This window comes from Macaca mulatta, chromosome 3 (genome assembly GCF_049350105.2).
Source record: "Macaca mulatta isolate MMU2019108-1 chromosome 3, T2T-MMU8v2.0, whole genome shotgun sequence".
In the NCBI taxonomy this organism is placed as follows: Eukaryota; Metazoa; Chordata; class Mammalia; order Primates; family Cercopithecidae; genus Macaca; species Macaca mulatta.
This window is the reverse complement of record NC_133408.1, coordinates 49,305,313-49,323,894: the sequence shown is the minus strand read 5'-3', so window position 1 is coordinate 49,323,894 and position 18,582 is coordinate 49,305,313. Positions and strand designations below refer to the sequence as shown.

General features: G+C 45.4%; 1 protein-coding gene and 1 long non-coding RNA gene across 29 annotated transcripts in view; one reads left to right on the top strand and one right to left on the bottom strand.

Moving 5' to 3' along the window:
* The window catches only part of CUX1 (cut like homeobox 1), a 472,306-nt gene that overhangs the window by 245,921 nt on the left and 207,803 nt on the right, over nt 1-18,582 (bottom strand). For 27 of the 28 annotated variants that reach the window (NM_001261815.2, XM_028844758.2, XM_077994468.1 and 24 more), the window contains 1 exon segment: nt 10,825-10,872. The exons of the other annotated variant lie outside the window; for it this stretch is intronic. In NM_001261815.2, coding sequence (NP_001248744.2) covers nt 10,825-10,872 — 48 coding nt within the window. 28 annotated transcript variants of the gene reach the window in all.
* Nucleotides 12,944-15,711, top strand: LOC144339783 (uncharacterized). Its single transcript, XR_013415158.1, has 2 exons — nt 12,944-13,406; nt 14,667-15,711. It is a non-coding gene; the product is annotated as an uncharacterized LOC144339783 (long non-coding RNA).

Genomic DNA, 18,582 nt, shown 5'->3' with positions numbered 1-18,582 from the left:
TATATTTAGGAGTGAAATTGCCGCATCACGGTACAGGTGAGTCTTTAACTGTATCACCAGATGCCAAATTGGCTTTCAAAAAGGTTAATTCAACTTACGCTCCTATCTTGACTTTTTAATTTTAGCCAACTTGGTTGGGAGGAATAACTTGCAGATGAGTTATTTTAATCTGTATATCCCTGGCTATAATGCAGCCTAAACATCTTTTCATATAGCTACTGACGATTCCGATGTTCTCTTCTAACAATTATGCTCATAACTTGTACTCATTTTCTTATTGGGGTTTTTCCCCCACTGACATGCGAGCATTTTGAATATCTTGTGAACGTTAATTGTTAATTACAGGTGTGACAACTACCTCCTCCAGATTTGTAAATCATGGCCAAGGTTATCCCACACACAACGGTGGGATGCACAGTCCTAGACGGCACGCTTCACATTCTGGACGTTTGAATCTATCATGGTAAACATTGAGGTAAGTATGAATCTTTATTACTGCAAGTTTCCAACAGCTGATGTGAAAAGTCTTGAGAACAGCAGACCTTTTTTCTAGTTCACATGAACATACCATGGAGCTAGCAGTGCACTGGCCTTATCTTTCACCTTTTTTTTTTTTTTTTTTTTTTTTGAGACAGTCTCACTCTGTTGCCCAGGCTGGAGTGCAGTGTTTTTGGCTTACTGCAGCCTCCACCTCCCAGGTTCAAGCGACTCTCATGCCTCAGCCTCCCGAGTAGCTGAAACTACAGGCATGTGCCACCATGCCCAGCTAAGTTTTGTATTTTCAGTAGAGACAGGGTTTCACTATGTTGACCACGCTGGTCTCAAACTCCTGACATCAAGTGATCCACCTGCCTCAGCCTCCCAAAGTGCTGAGATTACCGGTGTGAGCCACCACACCCGGCCATCTTTCCACTTTCTTTAGGGTATCTTTCCATGAAAAAAAAACAAAACTCCTACTTAAAAATTTTAATGTAGTTCACTGCAACAATCTCTTCTTTTATGGTTTTCTGTTTAAAAAATTCTACCCAGCCCAGGGCTGGGCGTGGTAGCTCACGCCTGTAATCCCAGCACTTTGGGAGGCCGAGGCGGGTGGATCACCTGGTCGGGAGTTCAAGACCACCCTGACCAACATGGAGAAACCCTGTCTCTACTAAAAATACAAAATTAGCCGGGTATGGTGGTGCATGCCTGTAATCCCAGCTACTCCAGAGGCTGAGGCAGGAGAATTGCTTGAACCCGGGAGGCGGAGGTTGTGGTGAGCCAAGATCACACCATTGCATTCCAGGCTGGGCAACAAGAGCAAAACTCTGACTCAAAAAAAAAAAAAAAAAAAAAGAGAGAGAGAGAAAAAGAAAGAAATTCTACCCATCCCAAAGTCAAAGTCGTCATCTTTTATATCTTCTTCTAGAAAGTTTAAAGCTTTCCCTAAGACTCTCCTTGTAATTTGTGTTTCCACATGGTGTAAGGTAGGGCTCCAACTCTAGTTAATTGTTTGTCTGTTTGTCTGAGACAGGATCTTGCTCTGTCAGCCAGGCTGTTGTGCAGTGGCACACAATCACAGCTCACTGCAGCCTCCAAATCTTGGGCTCAAGCAATCAACCTACCTCAGCCTTCCAAGTGGCTGGGACTCTAGGCGTGTGCCATCACACTCAGCTAATTTTTGTAAGTTTTTGCACAGACAGGGTTTCGCCATGTTGCCCAGGTTAGTCTCTAACACACGGGCTCAAGGGAACTGCCCGCTTCAGCCTCCCAAAGTGCTGGGATTACAGATAGGAGCTAGTGCAGCCGGCCTCAACTTTATTTAATTATAAGGATTTGCCAACTGTCAGGGAACCATGAAAAGTCCCCTCTTTCCTCACTGATCCATACCATCTTTGCAATATATTTGGCTTCTATATATATGCATAGGTCAGATTCCGGTTTCTTTCCTTTTTTTTTTTTTTTTTGGGACGGAGTCTCACGCTGTGGCCCAGACTGGACTGCAGTGGCGCGATCTCGGCTCACTGCAATCTCCATTTCCCAGGTTCACGCAATTCTCCTGCCTCAGCCTTTCAAGTAGCTGGGACTACAGGAGCATGTGACCACACCAAGCTAATTTTTATATTTTTAGTACAGAGGAAGTTTCACCATATTGGTCAGTCTGGTATGGAACTCCTGACATCAAGTGATTCTCCTGCCTTGGCCTCCCAAGGTGCTGGGATTACAGGTATGAGCCGTCGTGCCCGGCCAGATTCCGAATTCTTTATTGTGTTCCTTTGGTGTATGTATCTCACTCTGTGCCAACTACTACAGCTTTAAAAATCTGGTAGGGCAATTCCTCCAACTTGGACTGATTCAATATTATCTTCACTATTACTGACCATTTGTTCTTGCATACATATAAAAATTCTGGAATCAGCTTTTGAAAAGTTTCATTAAAATTCTTGTTGGGGACGGGTGCGGTGGCTCACGACTGTAATCTCAGCGCTTTGGGAGGCCGAGGCAGACTGATCGCCTGAGCTCAGGAGTTCAAGACCAGCCTGGCCAACATGGTGAAACCCTGTCTCTACTAAACATACAAAAATTAGCTGGGTGTGGTGGTGCACACCTGTAATCCCAGCTTCTCGGGAGGCTGAGGCAGGAGAATCACTTGAACCCGAAAGGCGGAGGTTGCAGTGAGCAGAGATGGTGCCACTGCATTCCAGCCTGGGTGACAGAGCAAGACTCTGTCTCCAAAAAAAAAAAAAAAAAAAAAAAAAAAACTTGTTGGGATTTTACTGGAACTACAATGACTGATTTTGTGATCAATTTAGAGAAAAGTGACCACTTCAATAGCAGTGGAAATTTCTCTCCTTATATACTTTCCCTCTCTCCATTTAAATCTCCTTTAATATCCTTCAATACAAATGTCACATCTTTCCCCAGAAAGATTTCCCTTGTATTGTTACATTTATTTCTAGCTACTTTTTTTTTTTTTTTTGGCTGGCTGTCTCCAGTAGTATCCTTTATAAAAATTACATTTTAAGTTTGCTGCTGATACAGGGGTATATAATTACTTTTGTATATTGATATTGTATCTAGTAACCTGGTTAAATAATTGAGGCTCACTTGAAAAATGACAGTTTGATTTCTTCTGTTGCAGTACTTATACTGGATCTACAACAGGGTTACATCCCAACAATCTAATTGTAGGTTGAAAATATTATAGTCAAAAATGTGCTTAATAAATTAACCTAGCAAACATCATAGCTTAGCGTAGCCTACTTGAAATATATTCAGAAGACTTATATTAGCCTATAGTTGGGGAAAATTATTCAACACAAAGCCTATTTTATAATAAAGCATTCAATAGCTCATGTAATTCATTGAACACTGTACTGAAACTGACAAACAGCATGGTTGTATGGGTACTCAAAGTACAGTTTTTTTGCATCATCCTAAAGCTGAACCATCATTAAGTCAAGAGCTATCTGGCCAGGCGCGGTGCCTCACACCTGTAATCCCAGCACTTTGGGAGGCCGAGGTGGGCGGATCACGAGGTCAGGAGATGGAGACCATCCTGGCTAACATTGTGAAACCCTGTCTCTCCTAAAAATACAAAAAATTAGCCGGGCGTGGTGGCGGGTGCCTGTAGTCCCAGCTACTAGGGAGGCTGAGGCAGAAGAATGGCGTGAACCCGGGAGGCGGAGCTTGCAGTGAGCCGAGATCGAGCCACTGCACTCCAGCCTGGGGGACAGAGTGAGACTCCGTCTCAAAAAAAAAAAAAGAAAAAAGAAAAAAAAGAGCTATCTGTACTTTCTTTTTTTTGTTTTCTCTGCTAGCTAAGACTTCCAGTACAATGTTAATTAAAGTAGCAATAGTAGGTATTCTTGTCTTGTACCTGGTTTTCTGTGAAACTATTTTTTACCACCACTGGGTCTGATGATTGATGTATGTTTCTGATAAATACCTTTTACCACACTAAAGAAGCTTCCCTCTCTTCCTAGTTTGTTGACAGGGTTTTGTTTTTTGTTTTTGTTTTTGTTTTTTTTGGAGATGGAGTCTCGATCTGTTGACCAGGCTACAGTGAGGTGGGGCGATCTCGGCTCACTGTAACCTCTGCCTCCTGGGTTCAAGTGATTCTCCTGCTTCAGCCTCTTGTGTAGCTAGGTTTACAGGCCCTCACCCATTATACCCAGCTAATTTTTTGTTTTTGTATTTTTAGTAGAGACGGGGTTCCACCACATTGCCCAGGCTGGTCCCAAACTCCTGACCACCATGCCCGGCCTATTGGTAGTTTTTAATCATGAATGGATTTGAATTTTATCAAAATCTTTTCGTATAACTATTGAAATTGTTTCCTCCTTTAATCTGCTAATGACATGGATTTAAATTAATAAATTTTGAAAACTTTAAACAAAACAGTATTCTTGGGATATACCAAGCTTGATGGATTTAATTTACTAATACTTTTGAAAAGACTTCTGCATATTTATTCAATAATAAGACTGACTTTTTTTTTTTGAGATGGAGTTCGCTCTGTTGCCAGGGCTGGAGTGCAGTGGCATGATCCCAGCTCACTGTAACCTCCGACTCCTGGGTTTAAGCCATTCTCCTGCCTCAGCCTCCCAAGTAGCTGGGATTACAGGCGCCCGCCGCCATGCCAGGCTAATTTTTTGTATTTTTAGTAGAGACGGGGTGGGTTTCACCATGTTGGCCAGGCTAGTCTCAAACTCCTAACCTCAAGTGATCTGCCTGCCTCAGCCTCCCAAAGTGCTGAAATTAGAGACGTGAGCCACCACGCCTGGCCCATAAGACTGACTTTTAATTTTCCTTTCTTGTACTGTTCTTGTCTCGTTTTGGTATCAAGGTTATATTAGCCTCATAAAAGGAGTTAAGAAGTGCTCCCTCTTTTTCTGTTTTCTGAAGGAGTCTGCTAAGTATGAGAACTCTCTATTTCATGAATGATTGATAAAATTCTCTCGGAAAACTGTCTAGACCTTATGGAAATATTTCAGTAATAGTTACAAAGCTATTCAAGTTTTCTATTTCTTCTTTAATCAGTTTTGGTAGTTACAGAATTCTAGAACTTTTTCCACTTCAGAATTTATTGGCATAAAGTTGCTTATAACATTCCCTTTATCTTTTTAATCTCTGCAGCAGCTGCAATATCATCCCCAATTTTATTCCTAACAATTTTGTCTTGATTAGTGCAGTGGTTTGTCAATTGAAGTGGTATTTTCAAATAAACGACTTTCAGAATGTTTCTCTCGTGGCTCTTTGTTTTCTTTTTCATTCATTTCTGTTCTTATATTTATTATTATAATTATATTTGTCATTTCTTTTATTCGACTTGAACTTACTCTGTCGTACATTTATTTGTTTATTTATTTAATAGAGATGGAGTCTTGCTATGTTAGGCTAGGCTGGTCTCAAACTCCTGGCCTCAGATGATCCTCCTGGCTTGGCCTCTCAAAGGGCTGGGACTACAGGCGTGAGCCACCACACCAGCCTATTGTAATTTTATAAAGCGGATGCTTAGTTCATAGATTGTTAGCCTTTCATTCCTTCTCTAATATGAGCACTCAAGTTATTTCTTAAGAGGCTTTTGCTGCCTGAGGACATTTGCTCCCCTACTACCAAAAGGTTCTCTGAGCCAGCCCCTCATCCCCTCAACCTTCCACACCATGCCGCTTCTCAGGGAGAGAAGTAAGCATTGGCCAGAAAAGGCTGGAAGACAGCATTTTCCTAGAGGGTGTGCGCATTACTTTACTGAAGGGATTGTCTAAACTATTGTTGAACTAGAATAAACTTCAAATTGGACTGAATATTAAGGGCACACCTCCCCTACACCACCCATCAATTTGTTGGGCTTGTGAAACACTCAAAATTAGGTATCACAATCCATCAATCAATAATAAATAGCTCTAATTTCACTGTGAGTTACATTTTATGATTTTGTTATAATTATAACTAATCATTTCATAATATCGCAAACATTTATTTATTTATTTAGATGGAGTCTTGCTCTTGTCACCCTGGCTACAGTGCAGTGGCACAATCTTGGCTCACTGCAACCTCTGCCTCCTGAGTTCAAGTGATTCTCATGCCTCAGCTTCCCAGGTAGCTTGGATTACAGGCTCACGCCACCATGTCAGGCTAATGTTTGTATGTTTAGTAGAGATGGGGTTTCACCATGTTGGCCAGGCTGGTCTCGAACTCTTTACCTCAGGTGATCCACCTGCCTCAGCCTCCCAAAGTGCTGGGATTACAGGCATAAGCCTGAGACGGGGTCTCACTATATTGACCAGGCTGGTCTCGAACTCCTGGGCTCAAGTGATCCTCCTGCCTTGTCCTCCCAAAGTGTTGGGATTACAGGCATGATCACCTTTTTAATAGGAACACATCATAACGAAAGGATGGAAGTAAAATATTTTAAAAGCCACTTCCAGGCCATGCGTCACGGTGGCCCAAGCCTGTAATCCTAGCCCTTTGGGAGGTTGAGGCATGTGGATCACTGGAGCTCAGTAGTTCAAGACCAGCCTGGCCAACAGGGTGAAACTCCCGTCTCTACCAAAAAATACAAAAATTTAGGCAGGCATGTGCCTGTGGTCCTAGCTACTTGGGAGGCTGAGGTGGGCAAATCGCTTGAGCCCAGGAGGCAGAGGTTGCAATGAGCCGAGATCATGCCACTCTGCTCTCTACCCTGGGTGAAAAAGCCAGACCCCCACCTCAAAAAAAAAAAAAAAAAAAAAAAAAAAAATATATATATATATATATATATATATATATCAGTACAAATTAATATAAATGTAGCATTTTGGGGCTGGGTGCGGTGGCTCATGCCTGTAATCCCAGCATTTTGGGAGGCCGAGGCGGGTGGATCACGAGGTCAGAAGATCAAGACCATCCTGGCTAACATGGTGAAACCTCGTCTCTACTAAAAATACAAAAACTTAGCTGGGCGTGGTGGCGGGCACCTGTAGTCCCAGTTACTCAGGAGGCTGAGGCAGGAGAATGGCCTGAACTCGGGAGGCGGAGTTTGCAGTGAGCTGAGATCACGCCACCACACTCCAGCCTGGGCGACAGAGCAAGACTCCATCTCAAAAAAAAAATGTAGCATGTTGGGAAGGATGATGCTGGGAGTGTCTAGAGATTTAATGTGCAACAAGAACTGTAGTAAATATAATTACAATATGAGGGATTTCTGCTAAATGAGATCTTAGCTGCTCCTGCCACACACACGAAAAAGAGTAACTATGTGAGATGATGCATATGTTAATTTGCTTCCCTGTATAACCATTTTACTGTCTGTATGTATCCCATAGCATCATGTTGTATACCTTAAGTATACATAATACAATTTATTTATAAATTAGCAGAGGCTTGATAAATATTAATTAATGGTGCTAAACAATTACCTTTCTTTTGTGTTTTCAAAATCCATATTAATTTTATTTATTTATTTATGATTAGCTTTCATATGGCCTTTAAAAAAAAAATAGGCAACTGAAAGCTCTGCCTAGATGTTTGTTGGGTATTTCAAATTTAAGATATCAGGAATCAAATCCATTATCCTACTGAGAATGTGGGCTAATCTATAAGATAATTTGCTAAGACTCTTCAAAAAAACAAACAAACAAAACAAAAAATCAGGCCAGGCGCAGTGGCTCATGCCTGTAATCCCAGCACTCACTCTGGAAGGCTGAGGCAGGCAGATCACTTGAGGTCAGGAGTTTGAGCCCAGCCTGACCAACATGGCAGAGCCTCATCTCTACTAAACATACAAAAATTAACTGGGCATGGTGGCACGTGCCTGTAATCCCAGGTACTCGGGAAGCTGAGGCAGAAGAACCGCTTGAACCCAGAAGGTGGAGGTTGTGGTGAGCTGAGATTGTACCACTTCACTCCAGCCTGGGGGACAGAGTGAGACCCTGTCTAGAAAAATAAAAAAATAAAAAAAATTAAAGGTGATGGAGATGGAGAGGATGTCCTACATTAAAAAAGATAATGGAGGGGCCGTGTACGGTGGCTCATGTCTGTAATCAAGGCACTCTGGGAGGCCAAGGTGGGAGGATGGCTTGAGCCCGGGATGTCGAGACAAGCCTGGGCAACATATTGAAACCTCGTCTCTACTAAAAATAAAAATAAATTAGCCAGATGTGGTGGTGCACATGTATAGTCCCAGCTCTCTGCGGAGCGGGGTGGGGGAGTGCTAAGGCAAGAAGATTGCTGAGCCCAGGAGGTGGAGGCTGCAGTGAGCCATGATGGCACCATTGCACTGCAGCCTGGGTAACGGAGTGAGACCGTGTCTCAAAAAAAAAAAAAAAAAACTTTTTAAAATAGAAAATTATAAAACAGATGATGAAATGATAGACAGATCTATAGATAGATTTCCAAATGTAATGTGTGAACCTGAACCTGACTGGACCTCAGTTGTAGGGAAGGCCATTATAAAAGACATCTTAGGGATAATTGGAAAAATTTGATTTTAGATCAAATAGGAGATGAGCTGGAATTCCTGTGAATTTTCCCAGGTGTGATATTTATGGACTGTGGTAATGTGGGAGAATGCTAATGGTTCCTTCACTTCGGGAGCCTTCCATGTGTTTGAGGGACACAGTGCCTGCTTCTGCAACTTACTTCCAAATGCTCAGCAAAAGTGGTGGGCGGGTAGGGGAGGGGGGAGGTACATGGGGTGACATGTTAACGACTGTGGATCTGGGTAAAGAGCGTATAGGTGGGCCGGGCACGGTGGCTCATGCCTGTAATCCCAGCACTTTGGGAGGTCGAGGCGGGCGGATCACCTGAGGTCAGGAGTTAAGAGACTAGCTTGACCAATATGATGAAACTCTATCTCTACTAAAAATACAAAAATCATCTGGGCGTGGTGGCGGGTGCCTGTAATCCCAGCTACTTGGGAGGCTGAGGCAGGAGAATCACTTGAACCTGGGAGGTGAAGGTTGCAGTGAGCCGAGATCGCGCCATTGCACTCCAGCCTGGGCAACAAGAGCGAAGCTCCGTCTCAAAAAAAAAAAAAAAAAGAGTATGCAGGTGTTCACTGTACTAATCTTTCCATTTTTACACAGCTTTGAAAATTTTTCAAGAAGAAAGGAAAACAAGCAAACACCCAGAAAGTACACTGAACTCTGAGTGAGAGAACTAGGAAGCTAGTGCGTCTCTCAAAAGCTGCTGAACAGGTAACAGAACAGGTAAGATCAAATGTGGGGAGGTGTCAGGTAACAGTCTCACTCATCAAGTACGGGCTTGGAGATGAAGTTCTGAGAAAAAGACTGTTCAAGTCCATCCAGGCTCTGGGATGCGGGTGTCCTGCTGGCCGGACCAAGCTACATGCATGGGGGCTGAATGAGGCAGGAAGAAGATCATAAGAAGACAGGGGCACTGTTCTACCCTCTAAAATTTCCAGCCATCACCAACCGCTGTGTCTTCTTTCTACGCTGGTCCCTTTTGATGTCCTGAAATCGCCTCTCTATCTCTGGCTATAATCTCCCTGGCCTCCTTCTTCACTCACTCCCTGCTCTCACTCCCAGCTGACAAATTTCCCAAATGGAAGCCCGACCACTTGCTCTAGAGCTCTGGGCCCAGGAACCCAGCCTTCCATATATAAGGCCCATATCACCTGTGTCCCAAGTGGAACCTACTGTATCTCACAGCTGTATCGCTTCTGCCCCTTCCCCCACGTGCTCCCTGTGACTTAATAGTTGCAAGAAAATAAAATCCCTGCCAGGCGCGGTGGCTCATGCCTGTAATCCTAGCACTTTGGGAGGTCGAGGCAGGTGGATCACTTGAGGTCACGAGATCGAGACCAGCCTGGCCAACATGGTGAAACTGTGTCTCTACTAAAAATACAGAAACTAGCTGGGTGTGGTGGTGTGCACCTGTAATCTCACTTGCTTGAGAGGCTGAGACAGGAGAATCACTTGAACCCGGGAGGGGGAGATTGCAGTGAGCCAAGATCACGCCACTGCACTGTAGCCTGGGTGACAGGGCAAGACTCTGTCTCAAAAAAAAAGAAAAAAGAAAAATCCCTAAGACTGTACCAACATGGGCCCTTTCAGGGGCTTTGGAAATGTCTCATTTCCTTTTCTCATCAGCCTGATATGATTTCACATTGTTTTTCCAATGGGAGACGCTAAAGAGGTGAGAAGATTTAATAAATCCGCAAGAATAATATAATTTCTGGTTTTCTAAACATCACTGAATCTTTACACAAAGGGCTGGCAAGGTCACCCGCGTGAAGCCCGGTCTCCTCTGTGGCTGTTCCTGCTAACAGGTAGCCAGGGCGGACGTCCCAGGTGACTTGCCACCCACGTGCCGTCTGCCAGATGGCTCAAGTCCTTCTCTGGAAGGATCCGTTAGAAACCACTTCCTTCTACCGAGCCTAGGCTTGCTCCTCGTGGCTTCTGCCTGATGCTCTGTTTCAAGCCTGCGATCAAGTGGCATCCCTGTGCCCCCGCCAGCCTCTCACCAAAGCACCGCACTCGTGGCAGTGGCAGCCCCAGACCAGCTCAGGGAACCAGGCGACTTCTGAGAGGGAACGCATGGGCTCCTAAAGGCCTCGACGAAAACAATCTGCCCATTGCAACCATACAAGGCACTTCTGCTCGGAATCCACCACACCTCTGTATATTCTGAGCATAGCTTCCTTTTCCAGGAGAGCTTTCACCAAGGACCCAGTGGAAAATCACGTCGCAGAGCGCAAAATATGCACGACGCTGGGTTGGAGCAGCCGGGAAGGCACCATCTGGGCAGCACCTTTTGCCCACAGCATTTCTTTAACGTGACTAAAAAGATGAATTAGCCACGAAGGGTGGCTCAGGATAGAAAATGAATAGAAAAGCTTACCTCTCCTTGGAAACTCTTCAGCAGCGGCGCTACCTGCTTGCGCAAATCCTGGAGCAGGAGGCGGAGGTCAGGAAGCAGCCATTTGAGAAGGAGAAAGAAGGGAAACATCGGTTAAGGCCTCCTAAAAACAGCGTGGCAGTCAGTGCTGATTATCATCTAAAGCAAGCCTGGGGACCTCACCCGTTCCTGCACTCCTAAAACATGAATAACGCCAACTGGCGCTCCAGGATTTAAACTTATTTAAGAATACAACGAGGTGGTTCTTTCTTGTTGTTGTTGTTGTTGAAGACAGAGTCTCATTCTGTCGACCAGGCTGGAGTGCACTGGCACAATCCCGGCTCACTGCAACCTCTGCCTCCTGGGCTAGAGTCATCCTCCCACCTCAGACTCCCAAGTAGCTGAGACTACAGGTGTATGCCACCATGCCTGGTTAATTTCTGTATTTTTTTTGTAGAGACAGGGTTTCATCATGTCGTCCAGGCAAGGGTCAAACTACTGGGCTTAAGAGATTCGCCCACCTGAGCATCCCAAAGTGCTGGGATTACAGCCGTGAGCCACCCCACCAGCCTACAACGACTTTTTATTTCTACTAACTCCTGGTCACATATACCTCATTTTGAATGTGCTACAGACTAAAGCTTTTGGTGATGTCAGTTTAAGTGAGATGATTCGCTTGGAATAAAAGAGACTAGAATGGGTGGTTTGACTGCTGTTTCTATCTGAAATGGACCTGGGCCACTGCACTGTGTTTTAGCTGCCCTTTTTTTTTTTTTTTTTTGAGATGCAGTCTCACTCTGTCACCCAAGCTGAAGTGCAGTGGCACAATCTCAGCTCACTGCAACATCTGCCTCCCGGGTTTGAGTGATTCTCTCGCCTCAGCCTCCCAAGTAGCTGGGACTACAGGTGCCCACCACCATGCCGACTAATGTTTGTATTTGTAGTAGAGACGGGGTTTTGCCATGTTGGCCAGGATGGTCTCGAACTCCTGATCTCCGGTGATCCACCCACTTTCGTCTCCCAAAGTGCTGGGGTTACAGGCGTGAGCCACCATGACTGGCCCTAGCTGCCATTTTAATGCACCGTTAATGGGAGATACAGCCTGTTTTGAATCCACATCTGACAAAGTCACAATAAATTTTATCCCATGCCACCAGTGCCCATTTTGAAACACCAGGACATCCCATAGGTACGTGCTTATGATCCTGTTCAGGGCATTTTATTTAAAATGAAGTAACTGAGAAAGTGCTTCAAATACTTTGAAAAGACTCAACTAAGATAATATTTACTGAAAGTTCAGGCATTTAAACTACGTTTTTTCTTTCTTTTTTTTTTTTTTAAGATGGAGTCTCACTCTGTTGCCTAGGCTGGAGTGCAGTGGCTAGATCTCAGCTCACTGCAACCTCCACCTCCAAGGTTCAAGTGATTCTCCTGCCTCAGCCTCCCGAGTAGCTGGGACTATAGGTGCCCACCACCACGTCCAGCTAATTTTTATATTTTTAGTAGAGACGGGGTTTCACCATGTTGGCCAGGCTGGTCTCAAACTCCTGACCTCAGGTGATCCACCCGCCTCAGCCTCCTAAAGTGCTGGGATTACAGGCGTGAGCCACTGCGCCAGGCCTACCTTTTGGTTCATGAAGCCTTCTGAGAATCTGAGGAAAGCTACTGACCTTGCCATTAGAAATAAAACTCTGCAAATTATTTTATCAGAGCCTTCCTAAGTAAGACCTATTGAGATCCCAGATGAAGAAGTCTGCTTATCCAACACATACAGCCATATGTGCTTACTTATTTTTAAATATAACTTAAATAAATTTGGGAAATTCAGTTTCTGAGTTACCCTAGCCACATTTCAAGGATTCGGTAGCCACTTGGCGCTAGTGGCTACTGCTTCCAACCATGCAAACACAGAACTTTTCCATCATTGCAGAGGGACCTACAGGATAGGCCTGTACAGCAAGTTTTTGTTTTTTTGAGACAGAGTCTTGCTCTGTCACCCAGGTTAGAGTATAGTGGTGTGATCATAGCTCACTACAGCCTCAACTTCCTAGGTTCAAGTGATCCTCCCATCTCAGCCTCCCGAGTAGCTGGGACTACAGATGCACGCCATCATGCCTTGCTAATTTTCATATTTTTTTGTAGAGATAAGAGTCTTGCTATGTTGCCCAGGCTGGAATTCCTGGACTCAAGCGATCTGCCTGTCTTGATCTCCCAAAGTGCTGGGATTACAGGTGTGAGCAACTGCACCTGACCACTGTACCACAAGTTTTTTGACAAATATCACCAGCCCACATTATTTTGTACTGTGATCCTGTAGAAACATTTGGTCAAGAAGCATTGTAATTTCCCTTTTAACTGTATACTGTTCCAAAGGATGCATTTCTAAACGTGATACCATTATTTCCTTGGAGAAGTCAGGCCTGTTGCTTCCTCCACTAGATGATTTTCTATATTTTTGCACCAAGTTCCATGACAAAAAATAATCAGATTCTTTACCAATATGTTGTTGCTTTTTTTTCCCCCTCTAAGACGGGGTCTGGCTCTGTCACCCAGGCTGGACTGCAGTGGCATGATCTCAGCTCACTGTAACTTCCACCTCCCGGGTTCAAGGGATCCTCTCACCTCAACCTCCCATGTAGCTGGGACTACAGGCACACACCACCACACCTGGCTAGTTTTTGTATTTTTTGTAGAGACAGGGTTTCACCATGCTGCCCAGGCTGGTCTTGAACTCCCAGGTTCAAGCGATATGCCCGCCTTGGTCTCCCAAAGTTTGCGGATTATAGGCGTGAGCCACCATGCCCAGCCACCAATTTCTTTTTATATGAATAAGGCTATCTGTGGTCAGCACCAATAATAGTTTGACAGAGATAACCACGTCCTCATAGCTGGCACCTGTGAACACATCAGATTTCGATGGTAAAAGGGGCTTTTGCAGATGGGATTATGTCAGGGATCATGAGTCAGGAGATGATCCCGGATTATCCAGGTGGGCCCGGTGTAATCTCAGTGCTCCTAGTAAGAGAGAGGCAGGAGGCTCAGAATCAGAGGAGATCTGAGGACGGACGCAGAGGTCGGAATGCTATAGGAATGTGGACAGCCCGAGAGGCTGGAAACTGCCAGGAAACTGATTCTCCCCCAGAGCTTCTGATAGGAACACAATTCTGGCTGACACCTTGATTCCAGCCTGGGAAATCCCATTTTGGACTCCTGAACTCGAGCACTGTCAGATGATAAATTTCTGTTGTTTTAAGCCACTCGGCGCATGGCAGGTTGCGATAGCAGCAACAGGAAGCTAACACATCACTGCATCCCATTGTGCTTTTCAGAAAGGTAGAGGACAAAATGTAACACAAAGGGTAACAAGCGAAAAGAGGGTGGAAGGTGTAAAGAATGATGGAGGAGAGATTACTGTGTGATCCCAGCAGGGTCCAGGGAAAACAACCACGGGGCCTGGCACACAGTGGGGACTCAAAAGACAGGGAATGGGTGCATGAGGGAATGTATGGAAGAATAGCTATGGCCGGGCATGGTGGCTCACACCTGTAATGCCAGCACTTTGGGAGGCTGAGGCAAGTGGATTACCTGAGGTCAGGAGTTTGAGACCAGCCTAGCCAGCATGGCGAAACCCTGTCTCTACTCAAAATACAAAAATTAGCTGGGCATGGTGGTGCATGCCTGCAGTCCAGGCTACACAGGAGGTTGAGGTGGGAGGATCACTTAAACCCCGGAGGTAGAGGCTGCAGTGAGCTGAGACCGCACCAATGCCCTCTAGCCTGGGTGACAGAGTGAGACTCCGTCTCAAAGAAAAAACAAAAAAAGGCTTAACAAGGGCCCAGATTCAGAGAGGAAAGAGACAAGTCAGATGAAGTCATGGAATGAGAAAGCTGGTGGGGCTGAGAGATTTCAGATTACAGCAGAGAAATGGAAGAGGGCAGAGCTTGATAGAGGAGAACAGGGGGCTGGGGCACAGGGGCAAGGCCAGGCCCTGAATGGCAGTGTGCCTTACCAGGCGTGCTCCCAGGTTACCCCAACCCTGCAACCTGGCACAGGGCCAGCCTCACCCAAACACCAGCTCTGAGAAGTACAGGAGATGATACAATTATTTCTATATTCCATTACAGCATTCCAGAAAGGCAGAAGGGCTTTGCCTTTTATAATGTCCTTAAATAAAGCTAACTCCTCTCACCCCATCCATGTAGATTTTTTCCCTTTTGAGCATATTCATGTCTCCTAACAGACCTACAAAAATAACCTTTTTGATATTAAAGCTACATGTGTGTTTGTACACACACTCACGCACACACACATATTTAAAGACAGTTGAAGAGGGAAAAACCACTATATACTCACACGTATCATACACAAACTGATATATATGTACTTCAAGCTGCCAGCCAAAAATCACTCATTCTAATTTCATCTTTGGCAGTTTGAGAAATTCCCGATCCAATTCTGCTGCCTGCAAATATTATTCAGTTTTGTACTAAACTAAGAAGACAGATACAAAGATGTTCAATTCTGGCCAGGCACGGTGGCTTATGCCTAGAGTCCCAGTACACTGGGAGACTCCCCACCTCAACCTGGGGGGTTGAGGCTGCAGTGAGCCAAGATCGTGCCATTACACTCCAGGCTGGGTGACAGAGAGAGACTCTGTCTCAAAAAAGATGCTCAATTCCGACCCACAGAATTCTCCATCGTCGGTTAGCAAGGACATGATATGATTTACTGTCTTTCTAGAACACAGCACTCTTTGCTGTCTGGACAGCACCAGAAAATGCAGACTCTGCCACTTACTGGTCCTCATGCACACCCGCATAATCCTCCTTTGTGGTCATAAACTAGAAAAAGTGGGGCTCAGGCCGGTCAAAACTACAGTGGAACAAATGATAATGAGGCAGTGAACACATGTTTAAAAACTGTTTTTTGGGGAAGATGGAGTCTCGCTTTGTCACCCAGGCTGGAGTGCAGTGACGTGATCTTAGCTCACTGCAACCTCCACCCCCCAGATTCAAGCGATTCTCCTGCCTCAGCCTCCCAAGTAGCTGGGACTACAGGTGCGAGCCACCCCACCCTGCTCATTTTTGTACTTTCAGTAGAGACAAGGTTTCACCATGTTGGTCAGGCTGGTCTCAAACTCCTGACCTCAAGGAATTTGCCCACCTCGGCATCCCAAAGTGCTGGGATTGCAGGCTTGCGCCACTGCACCCGGCCATGTTTTAAAACTTAATTACTGGCCGGGCGCGGTGGCTCAAGCCTGTAATCCCAGCACTTTGGGAGGCCGAGGCGGGCGGATCACAAGGTCAGGAGATCGAGACCACAGTGAAACCCCGTCTCTACTAAAAATACAAAAAATTAGCCGGGCGCGGTGGCGGGCGCCTGTAGTCCCAGCTACTCAGGAGGCTGAGGCAGGAGAATGGCGGGAACCCGGGAGGCGGAGCTTGCAGTGAGCTGAGATCGCGCCACTGCACTCCAGCCTGGGCAACAGCGTGAGACTCCGTCTCAAAAAAAAAATAATAATAATAAATAAATAAATAAATAAAATAAAAATAAAACTTAATTACTTCGAGTTACACACTTAATTCATTTACAGGCTTGTCAGTGATGTTTTTTCACCTTGCTTTCATCCCATCCCATCTATTGGGCAAAAAGTAACAAACATCTTAATGCACAGAAAGTTAAGGTCTTGAGATAATTCCTATCGAATGTCTATTGGTGAAAGCCAAAATAGCTCATGCCAACCTCCTCTCCTTTGAGTACACAGCAAATAAATAATGTTTACACAGAGATGTTTCTATGTAAAAGGATTTCCATTATTTTCTTTTTTTTGTTTGTTTTTTTTGTTTTTTGTTTTTTTGAGACAGTGTCTCTCTCTTCCATCCAGGCTGGAGTGCAGTGGCTCAATCATAGCTCACTGCAGTCTTGACCTCGTGGGCACGAGCAATCCTCCCATCTTAGCACCCCGAGCAGCTGGGACTACTGGCATGCGCCACCATGTCCAGCTAATTTTTGCATTTTTTGTAGAGACGGGGTTTCACCATGCTGCCCAGGCTGATCTCAAACTCCTAGGCTCAAGTGATCCACCCACCTTGGCCTCCCAGAGTGCTGGGATTACAGGGGTGTGCTACTGTCTGGCCGGATTTCCATTATTCTTGAAACCGCTGATTCACAACTCAGTTTTCAGGTCAGAGAACTGAACAGCAAAATGCTATTAAGGAATTTTTTAGGTAATGCTAATTGCTGGAGGAACCCATTCTGACGTAAAAGCAAAATAGAGACAAATAAAATCATGAGGCAGTGTTCAATTGCACCTGTAATGTATGAGTGGGAGTCGTAACACACACACTCCCGGGCCCTCTCTAGAAGGCTCTGCTCTATCTTAGGGCCTCATGCTCCCAATTCCCATGAGCTCTCTTCCGCTCCCCATATCCCAGAGTCGCGTGCCAGGGACCCAGAGCTGGTGACGTGCTGAGCTGCTGCACAGAGGCTCACCTCTGTCTGCAGGAGTGAGAGCCTCGCTGGAATCAGCACAAACACAACGCATACACAGAAGGAGGCTGTGAATTACAAACACATCTCCAAAGTCATCGAGTCGTCTCTATTTTTAAAATATCTGGGCTGGGTGTGGTGGCTCACACCTGTAATCCCAGCACTTTGGGAGGCTGAGGCAGACAGATCACCTGAGGTTGGGAGTTCGAGACCAGCCTGACCAACATGGAGAAATCCTGTCTCTATTAATAAAAAAATACAAAATTAGCCAGGCATGGTGGTGTGTGTCTATAATCCCAGCTACTTGGAAGGCTGAGGCAGGAGAATCACTTGAACCTAGGAGGCAGATGTTGCGGTGAACCGAGATTGCACCATTGTACTCCAGTCTGGGCAACAACAGTGAAACTCCGTCTCCAAAAACAACAACAACAAAAAAGTCTGGTAACTCATATCTGTAACCCCAGCACTTTGGGAGGCCAAGGCGGGAGGATTGCTTGAGCCCAGGCATTCGGGACCAGCCTGGGCAACATGGTAAAACCCTGTCGCTAGAAAAAATACAAAAATTAGCAAGTATGGTGGTGCAGGCTTGTAGTCCTATCTACTTGGGAGGATGGTTTGAACCTAGGAGTTTGGGATGGCAGTGAGCTATGACTGTGACACTCCACTCCAGCCTGGGGTGACAGAGCAAGACCCTGTCTCCAAATGGGAGAAAAAAAAAAAATCTAATAATCCAGATTTTTCTGGATTTTTTTTCACTCTACAGTAACTTGGATGCTTTTCTGGGAAATAACCCTGACTTCATTTAAGAGGTGCAGCATCTCTTGGTGGTACCCCATCCTCTACAGTGACAGCTCGGGGGTGGGACCCTTTCTCCTTTGGTGACAATGTAGTCTTTCCAAGAGCACTGGGGCAGGGTGGGGGTAGTGAGGAGCTGAACTGGGTCACTTCTGAAAGACTCTGACTCTCTCAAGGTTGTTGCCAATGGTGCTAGGGGTGGGGACCCTTAGGGACCTGGCCCTGTGGCTTGGCCTGTTCAGTTGTCACCTTCTGTTCCAGATATCCCCTACCTGGGGTAATTCTCCGCTCTTGCCTCTCCCCTCTCCTCTGGTCTTAGCTCACATTGTCATTTCTTTTTTTTTTTTTTTTTTTTTTTCAGACGGAGTTTCACTCTTGTCGCCCAGGCTGAAATGCAGTGGCATGATCTCAGCTCACTGCAACCTCCGCCTCCTGGGTTTAAGCAATTCTCCTGTCTCGGCTTCCCAAGTAGCTGGA